Source organism: Berghia stephanieae, chromosome 6 (genome assembly GCF_034508935.2).
Source record: "Berghia stephanieae isolate SIO BIC M18660-M18661 chromosome 6, UCSD_Bste_1.3, whole genome shotgun sequence".
NCBI lineage: Eukaryota > Metazoa > Mollusca > Gastropoda > Nudibranchia > Aeolidiidae > Berghia > Berghia stephanieae.
In genome coordinates this window covers 44,190,813-44,202,933 of record NC_088365.1, presented here as the reverse complement: position 1 = coordinate 44,202,933, position 12,121 = coordinate 44,190,813, and the positions used below count along the sequence as shown (strand labels likewise).

The 12,121-nt window shown below is 37.9% G+C and overlaps 1 protein-coding gene across 1 annotated transcript; it reads right to left on the bottom strand.

The window, feature by feature from the left end:
• Positions 1–5,486: 5,486 nt before the first annotated feature.
• On the bottom strand, positions 5,487–10,088 carry LOC144975861 (macrophage mannose receptor 1-like). Its single transcript, XM_078920045.1, has 2 exons — positions 9,977–10,088; positions 5,487–9,290 (listed from the first exon to the last, which is right to left on the bottom strand). Exons 1-2 carry the CDS (start codon positions 10,086–10,088, stop codon positions 6,463–6,465), a joined length of 2,940 nt encoding a protein of 979 aa, XP_078776171.1. The 3' UTR covers positions 5,487–6,462.
• Positions 10,089–12,121: the final 2,033 nt, after the last annotated feature.

Genomic DNA, 12,121 nt, shown 5'->3' with positions numbered 1-12,121 from the left:
AATAATAATAATAATAATAATAATAATAATAATAATAATAATAATAATAATAGTAATGACGATATCGCACTCTACGAGCTTTTCAAAAATTGAGCTTTTATATCGTGCAATATATATCCACTAAACTGACTCAAAGCGCTTTACAAGGGGTCCCTCCCTAACCAACAGCAACACTGTACATGTAGTACGAGACATGACGCCTGTTAGGTGCAATGTGTCAATTTCGTACACGATTAGTGAATTGAGATTCAAAATAACAACAACAAAAAAAGCAAAAGGGCCTGGAACATTGGCGTTGTTTTTCTTTTTATAAAGTAAGTAATAGTATCCTGATGTAGTAGTAGTAGTATCGTATGGTGGGGTCACACTTTCAGATCTGTCGCGTCGAGCCAAGCCTTGAATTCATCTTCACATTTGTGAATGGTTTCATAACCTCCACTCAGCTTGGTAACAGGACAGTGGAGCACAAGGTGATCTGCATCTTGGGGGTCAGTTTGGCATTTGGGGCATTCTGTTGAGTTGTTTAGACCCCATTTGTTCATTTTTGCGGCTGTTTTCGCATGTCTGGAGCGTAGCCTATTTGCAGCCACCCAGTATTTCCTACCAAGCTGTGAGCCAGGAATTTCATTGGTAGGGTCTTCAATAATTTGGCCTCCTGTTGGGGTATTATTTGCCCATTCTTTTCTCCATTCATCAGTGATGCTGTAGTAATCTTTCTTTGAGAGGTAGAAAGGGGATCTGGATTTTAATCTTGAGCAGGTAGGGGCATTTTTGTAAATTTCGCATAGAGGGGTATCGTTGTTTTGTTCTGCCTTTTGAATCCACCTTTGGTTTTGTTCCTCTCTTCTGAGATGTGGTGGTGCAATTCCACTCAAGACTGGTAGCCACAGCACTTGGGTTGACTTTAGGCACCCTGTGACCTGATGACCTGTCTTCGACAGATCGAGGCACTACAACCCACACCTATCAAGAGGTCTAACCTCATCCGTCTAGACCGGGGCATCCTGTTTGTCATTAAAACTTATTGAAAATGAAAGTTGATGCCAGAATTTATCATTTTAAGGATTTTGGAACTCATTTATTCCTTGTTGATGATTTTTAGAGTTAATTATAGCCACTAGTAATTTGTGACACTCCGCCTCGAAACGGTATTAAGTCGGATTTTTCAATTTTGGGTTTTTGGTTCCCAATCATAGCTTATATTATGCTTAAAATTTTGATACCAAATTTATAAAATTTTGATTATTCATTGCCCAACTATGACCGTTTGAAGTAGGGAGTGTAAAAACCAAGTTTTGAGAAAATCGACTTTGAAGTCAGGCACCGTTTTCACACATAATCAAATCAATGGGCAAAGACAACTCCTCAGATTTGACGAGAATAATAACATTTGCAGAGACGCCAATTTTCAATTTGACTCACAGGAATTTCAGACACCACTCGGAGGAATTTCAATGCCGAAAGTGGAATTTCCGCACACACACAAAAAAGGAATTGGGATGATATTTGGTATTGTGTTTACATATCGTATAGATCTAAATAGATAACTGATTACAAATATTTTCTGATATATGAACACATTGCCAAATACAACCCCAAAGTTTCCTTATTTCAAGTGACGAAAAGCACCAAAACATAATGATGGTAGTGAGGATGATGTTGTGTTGGTGGTTGTAGTAGTAGTATCTAGTAGTAGTCGTAGTAGTAGTAGTCGTAGTAGTAGTAGCAGTAGTAGCAGTAGTAGTAGTAGTAGTAGTAGTAGTAGTAGTAGTAGTAGTTGTTGTTGTTGTAGTAGTAGCAGTAGTAGTAGCAGTAGTAGTAGTAGTAGTAGTAGTAGTAGTAGTAGTAGTAGTAGTAGTAGTAGTAGTAGTAGTAGTAGTGATGATGATGATGATGTCATAATGGCTGTTGTAGTGGTAGTAGTGGTAGTGATGATGATATGGTGGTGGTGGTGGTGGTTACTGTGGTTGTAGTAGTGGCAGTGGTTGTAGTAGGAGTGAGTGTGGTGGTTGTAGTAGTAGTGATGATGTAGTGGTACTGGTTGTAGTAGTAATGACGATGTGGTGGTGGTGGTTGTAGTAGTAGTGGTAGTGATGATGATCTGGTGGTGGTGGTTGTAGTAGTAGTGATAATGATGTGGTGGTGGTGGTTGAAGTAGTAGTGGCAGTGATGATGTGGTGGTGGTGGTGATTGTAGTAGTTGTGGTCGTGATGAAGATGCGGTGGTGGTGGTGATAGGTGTGTGTGTGTGTGTGTGTGTGTGTGTTTGAGAGAGAGAGAGAGAGAGAGAGGAGAGAGAGAGAGAGAGAGAGATAGTGCTAAAAGTGCATCAAGTGATAAGTAGAGAGCACGAACTTTAAAAACCAACGAGGATAAAGTTTGAGGTCAAAGTATTTGTTACTAGCTATTATTGGCAAGTGAAGCCTTGGAAATGGTGGCTCTCTGAGAGAAAGTCAACTCTTGTTTTGAATGTTTCACTGATAGTTGTTTTTTTTAAACTTTAAATATATATAACTTATCGTCAATACTTATGTTGAATTATTATGTTTTCATGTAGAAAAATTGAAATTTGATCATTTTGACCATTTCCACTTTAAAACCGGTTTTCTTCGTTTTCCAAATACCGACTTAATACCGCTTCGAGGCGTAGGGTCACATTTCATCTTTTAAGATTAGGATTCAATAGTCTGATGTCACGTCCGCCCAACAACAAGCAGTTTGGTTCGAAACAAAGAAAATCTGTACTTTTTATTCTTCGTGTTGGCTAGAACTTTTTAACATGTCATTGATCAGAATGTATAAAAGTCAAAGCATGATCCGATTTATAATGTTTTCTTCCTCTGGATACACTTTTATGTTCGTCGAACAAGTATTTTATAAGGGCGTCCGTCATTGTTCCGATAGTTTAGAACCAGTTGCAAAGTTACTATGTGTCATTACGAGGGAAGTGACGTCACGATTGGCGAACCCTATTACGATTTTTTCTAAATTATGAAGTTTGGCAGACCAGATTGTTACCATCACTATTACTCTCGTTATCACTATTGTCATGTCATCCTTACCACCACTGTCCTGTCTATCGCCCGATCAAGGATTCGAATCGATTGGAGCTGATCCCGGTTTATCTATTCAGGATGGAGGGGTTCGTGGATCTCAGATCAGCTCTTGGCAAGAACTGGAACATGCGGTGATCAAGGATGGACACAACGATGATACTGCCGTACTCTGGAGAAAAAAACATATTTTAAAATTTTGGCCAGAAAACTCGTCCTTCAAATATCGATCGATTTAAATGACCCCCATGTTAGCAAAAAAACAAAAACAACAAAAAAAGAAATTAAAAAAAAAACTTTTTCCAGGTTTGGCAAAAGGAGGGTCATTTAAATCGATCGATATTTGAAGGACGAGTTTTCTGGCCAAATGTTAAAATATGGGTTTTTCCAGAGTACCGGCTGAATACTGAATGTAGTGACATGCAGGAACGCAGTGAAATAAAACTATTGGGTTTACATAGTATATCATATTTATTCATAATTATATCTTTTGTCTTTTAATCTCTGTCTTTCTCACCCTCTGCCTCTCATACTTTCTGACTCACAATCTCTCTCTATTGAGGACTGTCACACACCTCGCTCACACACCTCGCTCACACAAATTCAATATGATTAGAACTACATATATATATATATTATATATATATATATATATATGTAGTTCTAATCATATTGAATATATATGTGTGTGTGTGTGTTTGTGTACGGATATATGTATGCATATGTACTTTTTATATATATTTTTATATATGTTATATATATATAAAAGGAATAGATTAAAAACCACGAAATAAAAGTGCTCGACTTTAGTATTAGTAAATATAAATAAATAAAATATTTAAATTATATAAATTATAAAAACAAAAACCATCAAATAATAGTGCTCAATCTTTTGATAAAAGGAGCTATTTATAAAATATTTCAACAATAATTATCATCAACTTCTACAAAGGAGCTATTTATAAAATATTTCAAGTATAATTATGATCAAGTTCTACAATATTGTTTCGAGCATTCGCATTCCTGATGAGTGCGAATACTCGAAACAGGAAGTGATGAATATTGTAGAATTTGATCATAATTATACTTGAAATAAAATAATTGTTTAAAAAAAGGACGAGCGACATAAAAAAAAAACACCACTGGTCAGTTTTGGTCTGGTGTTGGAGTCGCGGTCACTTCCCATTGTGTCACATGACAACTGACTCAAGTCGTCATTCGGGATCTGACTAAATACAGTCACGTGATGGCTAGCACTGTTATTGGTCGAGTGTGGGCTAACTCACCCGACACTGCCGTCCTCTGTCGTATTCCGGATAAAGACGTCGGGCACGGACAAAATACTAAAAATAAAGAGAAGAGCCGCTCGACCGACCCATACCAAGCACCCGACGTCCTATTCTGTTGTTTTTTTTGTTTGTTTTTTTTTTTTTTTTTTTTTTTAGCTTGGTTTGGGTAGGTCTTCTCTTTACTCTTAGTATTTTGTCTGTGCCCGACTTCTCTATCCGGAAGACGGCAGAGGACGGCAGTGCCGGGTCGTCGGAGTCAGTCTCCGATCTGGGTTAGTCTGATCCTAAGACCGAGGACAACATATTTTGTCATGCTGGGTTATAAGGTGGATCATAACACTATATACGTGCTCAAAGAGCTTTACAAGAGGTCCGTGACCAACAGCAACACGTACCAGAACAAGACATGACGCCTGTTAGGGGATATTAGAATTTTTTCCGACAGCGACAACGCTGTTAACGGCCAGGTACTCATTTCACCTGAGTACGATGAGAGAATGTGAGTAAAGTGCTTTTTCCAAGGACAGAACTATGCGCCTATCTGGTCCTGCAATGCCCAGTAACAAAATTAGAAGGGGGTACGAAACAATCTTTGAAGCCGGAGATGACCTGACATCATAGATCGACAAACATAATCTGGAGGTGTAGCCATACGCTACTACTACTATCTATGCGCCGAGCGAGGCTCGAACCCAGGACCTTCCGATCCGAAAGCGAGTGTCATACCACAAGACCACATGGCCTATGTGTTGTTTACTGTAACTGTGTGATCTACTGCCGAATTGGGAAGAAAAGTCGCACCGTCTACTTTTCTGGTTTCTAAATCCTTGGAATTGTGTATGTGACCATGGTAGACATGGTAGCACGTCTGACCGATATTCAGAAGATCTGAGGTTCGATCCCCAGTCGAGAAAGACTGATTTTTTGGGATGGTTTTTTTTTCTTGTATTTTTCTTTCTTGCTTTGTCTGGCACCTTTCATACACACTTGTTCAGATCTTTGTCTTACACTGGTGCTTGCTCCTTAATTTTTTAATGTGATATTTTCTGATAATCAATAATAATAATAATAATAATAATAATAATAATAATAATAATAATAATAATAATAATAATAATAATAATAATAATAATAATAATATAATAATAATAATATAATAACAATACTTTATTGCATCCCAAGAAGGATTTTTTATGTACAGACGTGTTATAATTTATACAATACGATAAAAAGATAATAGAAATATGATGTATATATAAACATATTTACAAGGAGCAGTTCCACAACCATAGCCGCGCTTAATATGAATAATTTCAACAATGTAAAATAGTTAAAACTGTCACTATAAATTGAAAATTGAAAAGATTGCAAAACAAATTATTCAATAAATTAATATTTACATTATTTGAAAGTAAAAAAATCGAAATAATTATATGAAGTGGACATTGCTTGTTGTTATAAAGCCTAATACAGGACGGCAGAAGAGATTTTCGGTGTCTCTGTTTTTGTTGAAATAGAGAAAGGGCGACCACTCATTCCTGACATAATAACTGATGGTCTCCCTGATATCTCCCATAGTGGGCAGGGATGTCCCTTCCTATCTTCTATACCCCTATTTCTCTTTTTCTGAGTTTGCTGTCTGTCTTTGTCTTGGAAATAGATTTACTTGATTTTGTCCTAGCCCAGGCCGGATCCCTTGACAGATAGGGAAACAGCCAAATGTAGAGCTGTGGTTTTGGAAGATGGTATTTTTTTTCATTGTGAATCATCTCTCTGTTATGTATTGTTTCATTTTTGTTTTATAATGGTTTGTAAACATTTGACTGTATTCCTATTAGTGGGGACCCGTGCTTGTGTCTGGATGAGACGTTTAGGTGATCTCATACTAAATACACTGATAGTGCGCTCTTAAAATTTACAAATGTTCCATATTTGAACCATTCTTCTTTGTCCTAACCCTTTCTCGTGCACTAGTAATTTTTAAATCTATAACTTTTATCTATCCCATTTTCTTCCTTATTACTGGCGCTGAAAGGACATATATGTGTCGCAAGCGCCGTAAAACCATTAAAAGCATCAAACATAATTCTTAACATTGAAGATGTTATCTGCTTGGAAAGATTAGGAATTGCATATGCATTGCAAACATCCATTGATGGCACTTTTATATCCTTTTAAATCGCAGTCTAACTCACACATGATGAAAGCACAAGGTGTATTTGTACCAGTTGTTGGTATGATTGTGGTATCTATTGGTGTGGTTCTGGTCGTGGCAGTTGTGGGTGTAGTTTTAGTAGTTGTGAGAGTGGTTCTGGTTTTGGCTGCGGCTGCTGTATTTGTCGGTGTGTTTCTGGTAGTTTCTGGTGTGCTTTTGGAGGTTTTCAGCTTGGTTTGGTTAGTTGTGGATGGGGTTATAGTAGTCGTGGCTGGAGTTCTGGTAGATGAAACTGTGGGTCTGGTAATTTTGGATGTGGTTCCAGTAGTTGTGGCCGTAGTTCTGGTAGCTGTGGCTCTGGTAGTTGTAGGTGAGATCCTGGTAGTTGTGGGTGTGGTTTTAGTAGTTGTGGCTGTAGTTCTGGTAGTTTTAGGCGAGCTTCTGGTAGTTGTAGGTGAAGCTCTGGTAGTTGTGGATAAGGTTCTGGTAGTTGTGGGTGTGGTGGTTCTGGTAGTTGTGGGTGTGGTTCTGCTAGTTGCAGGTGATGTTCTAGTAATTGTGGACATAATTCTGGTAGTTTTGGTAGTAGCTCTGGTAGTTGTGTGTGTGGTTGTCGATTTGGTAGTTGTCGGTGTGGTTCTTGTGGTTGTGGGTGTATTTCTGATTTTGATCGAAGGTCTGGCAATTGTAGGTGTAGTTGTGGTAGGTTTGGGTTTGGCTTTGGTAGTTGTAGGTGTGGATGTGGTTTTTGTGGTTGTAGGTGTGCTTTTAGTAGTTTTGGTTGTGGACGTGGATGTTGTAGATTTTGGCGTAGTTCTTGTCTTACTCGGAGCTGTTGGTGAAGGATTTACAGGGGCTTTCACGTCAGCCTCACATATAAAACCCTTCTTTGCCTTTGCCGGTGCCCAGTGCGATGAATGACATTCCATTTCCTCCCACATTCCCGTTACAGCATTCAAAGTCACACACTCGCCTTTATTTAGAAATGCAAAATTAGGATTTGTCAGTGGCGTACCGTCAACCCAATAATATTGTCTTTCTTTAAAGTCATATCTTAATCCAATCCAATATTCGTCGAAAAGAGAATATTTAAGGTGTGTAATGAAGAGATGTTTGTGCAGAAATGAATTTATTTTTTTTGATTTTACCAATGCTAAACTTCCTCCAAGTAATTCGCAAGTGTGTTCAGCGTCTTGAAATGTTTGTTCAAAATGTAAAAAGAAATAGTAACATTTGTGATCGAAGACCTGAAGGTTATTTTTGTCAATAGGCTGTACAGGGCAGTCCTCTTTTCTTACATGTTTTTTGGTATTCAGATTAGTTGTTGTGGAAATGGTAGGGAGAATTTTAGTCCGGGTGGGATTTGGGTTTGATACAAATTGACAAATGTAGGGCAGGCGCTCCTCTGAACATTTCTTTGTCAACCATTTTCCATCGTCCACATCTATGGCCCCACATTTGTCAGAATAATAAAAGTAATTGAACTTGAAATTAGTAAATGGACTTTTACTTCTGGCCAGCCACATAAATCCACCACGACGGGAATTGTATTTCAGACCAATCCAGGCTGCATAATTTCTTAGTCCGTACGTGTGATATAAATTTTCTTGGAGGTAAATGTCAAGTTCTTGAGAATCAACGGACGCCAATCGTCCACCATCGCGTTGACAACTTGAATCCGCCTCGTCGAAGGTTTTCAAATTGTTTAATACAAACAAGTAGCACAAGCCACCGTAAATCTGAAGGTTATTTTTGCCAATAGGCTGTACAGGGCAGTCCTCTTTCCTTACATGTGTTTTGGTTTTCAGATTAGTTGTTGTGGAAATGGTAGGGAGACTTTTAGTCCGGATGGGATTTGGGTTTGATACAAATTGACAAATGTAGGGTAGGCGCTCCTCTGAACATTTCTTTGTCAACCATTTTCCATCGTCCACATCTATGGCCCCACATTTGTCAGAATAATAAAAGTAATTGAACTTGAAATTAGTAAATGGACGTTTACTTCTGACCAGCCACATAAATCCACCACGACGGGAATTGTATTTCAGACCAATCCAGGCTGCATGATTTCTTAGTCCGTACGTGTGATGTAAATTTTCTTGGATGTAAATGTCAAGTTCTTGAGAATCAACGGACGCCAATCGTCCACCATCGCGTTGACAACTTGCATCCGCCTCGTCGAAGGTTTTCAAATCGTTTAATACAAACAAGTAACATATGCCACGGTATACCTGAAGATATTTGTCCCTAAGAACTAGTTTAGGACAGTCATCGGTAGTTATCGCCCCTTTGTTTGGCGGATTGACCGGCGGGGCGGTAATCTTAGTGACAGGTATAGCTGGGTATTCACAGATAAATATGTTTCTTGTCGTAAAGCTAAATGGTGCAATGTATCCAGAATGACAATTGTATTGATGCCACAACCTCGTTCGAGGATTCAAGGCCACGCAAACGTCATCATGATATGAGCGTCTTGACTCAAATTTCTGGAAATTTCCAAGTTTCGAACCATCCATCCATTTGTAAATTTGTTCTTGTGGATGATATTTTAACCCAATCCAGATATCGGGGTGATACATTCTGTAGGTACTCTGAAGTGTATCACAAATAAAATTGTTAATGTCATCATTTCTGACAATCGCAAGAGTTCCTCCATTTTGTCTGCAGACGTCCTGCGCGCCTGAAAAGTCTCTGAGTTCGTAGACAATGAACTGGTAACAGTTGGTGCCAAAAACCTGGACATTGCTGTCCTCAGAAAAAGCAAGAGGGCATGTGTATAATGCGTCCGTCGTGCCTGGAAGAGGGAAATAGGAATGTTAACACCTAATGAACTGACAAGCTTTGAATAGGGAAATATAAACATTATCACTTAATGGTGTTCCTAACCTCGAGTGGGGGACTAGAAATGTTAATACTCAGTGTGGTCTGCAAAGCCTGGAAAAAGAAAATAGGAAAATTGTCGCTTAATGGTCTGCCAAGTCTAGAATAGGGAAATATGACAATTATCACTTAATGGTGTTCCTCAGCAAAGCCTGGAAAAGCGAAATAAGGAAATTAACACCTAATGGTCTGCCTGGCATAGAATTTTGAAATAGGAAAATTAACACCTAATAGTCTGCCGGTGATAGAACTTGAAATAGGGAAATGAACACCTAATGGTCTGCCTAGGATAGAATAATTTTGAAATAGGAAAATTAACACCTAACGGTCTGCCAAGCATAGAATTTTGAAATACGGAAAATAACACCTTAAGGTCTGCCTAGCATAGAATAATTTTGAAATATGAAAATTAAGCCCCAAAGGTGTGCCTGGCATAGAATTTTGAAGTAAGGAAATTAACACCTAATGGTCTGCCTGGCATAGAATTTGAAATAAGGAAATTAACAACTAATGGTCTTCTTGTCATAGAATTTTGAAATAGGAAAATTAACACCTAATGATCTGCCTGTGATAGAATAATTTTGAAATAGGAAAATTAACAGCTAATGGTCTGCCTGGCATAGAATTTTGAAATAAGGAAATTAACACCTAATGGTCTGCCTGCATAGAATTTTGAAATAAGGAAATTAACACCTAATGGTCTGCCTGGCATAGTATTTTGAAATAAGGAAATTAACACCTAATGGTCTGCCTGGCATTTTATTTTGAAATAAGGAAATTAACACCTAATGGTCTGCCTGGCATAGAATTTTGAAATAGGGAAATTAACACCTAATGGTCTGCCTGGCATAGAATTTTGAAATAGGGAAATTAACACCTAATGGTTGCCTGGCATAGAATTTTGAAATCGGGAAATTAACAATGAATAATCAGACTTGGTTGGATGTGTCTAACGAGTCAACATGGTATTGTTTTGGGTATGGAATGAAAGAGATATGAAGATAATAATAATAATAATAATAATAATAATAATACTAATAATAATAATAATAATAATAATAATAATAATAATAATAATAATAATAATAATAATAATAATAATAATAATAATAATAATAATAATGCTGAAAACTTATATAGCGCTATAACTCCGAGATACCAAGACTCTAAGCGCTTAAATTACAAATTTACTTTGGCTGAAACATAATCATTCACACACACACAAGCACACACATACACACACACACACACACACACACACACACACACACACACACAAACAACACACAACACAAACTAAACCTATCTTGCTTCTCATACCATCTACTAAAATCGAAACAGATATGTTTTAAGCGAACGTTTAAAAATAGACAAAGATTCTTTTTCACGTATGCTCTGTGGTAAGGCGTTCCAAACAGAGGGTCCGAAATGAGAAAAGGATCTCATTCCAGCATTTTTCCGAATTCGAGGGACGACTAGTTTTGTGGAATCACTGGCCGAATGTAAGGGGCCGGGTTTTGAATATCTTTCAATAAGTTCCGAAAGGTAGGAAGGGGCAGTACCTTCAAGACAACGATACACTAAAACACAAGCTTTGAATTTAATCCTTTTCTCAACAGGCAGCCAGTGCAAGTCATGAAGCAGAGGTCCGGCAGAGTCGCACCTACGCTTCATGAATACTAGTCTGGCAGCGCTGTTTTGGACAATCTGAAGACGTCTCAGATTATATTGCGAAACGCCAAACCACAGAGCATTACAATAATCCAATTTCGATAGTACGAGGGACACAACCAGGTGCTAGGTCACATCCTCAGATATGAACCGTCTAATGGAAGCAATCTTTTTTAGTTGGACAAAGAGAGATCTAACCAAATTATCAACCTGATGCTCCATCGACAGTCCAGAGTCTAAGAATGTGCCAAGGTTTTTCACTTTGTCAACAATTTGAATGGAGGCATCCCCCAACTTCAAATCTGTTTCACTTTTCCACTTCCTGTTCCCCACATACAGCACCTCCGTCTTATCATCATTCAGTTTCAGTCTGTTCTCATTCATCCATTTCTTAACACTTTGGATACAATTTTTACTATCGACTGATATTTCTTGTAAATTTCTCGTATTGGAGACGCAGTACAATTGCGTATCAACAGCGTATTGATGGTAAGACAGACCGAAACTTCTGATGATTTTAGACAGAGGACCAACGTATAGAACAAAAAGAACGGGTCCAAGTACTGAACCCTGGGGAACCCCACAATCAAGAAATATTTCCTCCGATCTATATTCATCCACGGTAATAATCTGTTTACGATTAAACAAATATGACCTAAACCAATCAAGCGCTGCACCAGACACGCCATAAGTAATTTCAAGACGTTTGAGAAGAAGATTGTGATCAATAGTATCAAAAGCAGACGATAGGTCAAGCAAATTCAGCAAAGAACATGAACCATTGTCTATAACAGAGAGGAGATCATTAACAACCCTAACAAGTGCGGTTTCCGTCGAATGATGTTGCCTATAAGCAGAATGAAATTTTTCTTCAAGACAATTATTTTTAAGATGAGACAGTAATTGTTTCAAAACAAGCTTTTCTAAGATCTTAGAGAGAAAAGGAAGATTAGAGACAGGGCGATAGTTTTTTAAGTTATCTTTATCTAGATCAGGTTTTTTCAAAAGGGGTTTGACATGTGCAACTTTGAAAATGGTACAGCACCTGACTGTAACGAATTATTAACAATACAT

Coding starts and splice junctions, on each gene's coding strand:
- LOC144975861 (XM_078920045.1), bottom strand. CDS start 10,088: ATGCCAGGCAGACCATTAGGTGTTAATTTCCTTATTTCAAAATTCTAT. Junction 9,291..9,976: donor TGCCAGGCAGACCATTAGCT/GTTAATTTTCCT, acceptor TCCCTCTTCCAG/GCACGACGGACGCATTATAC.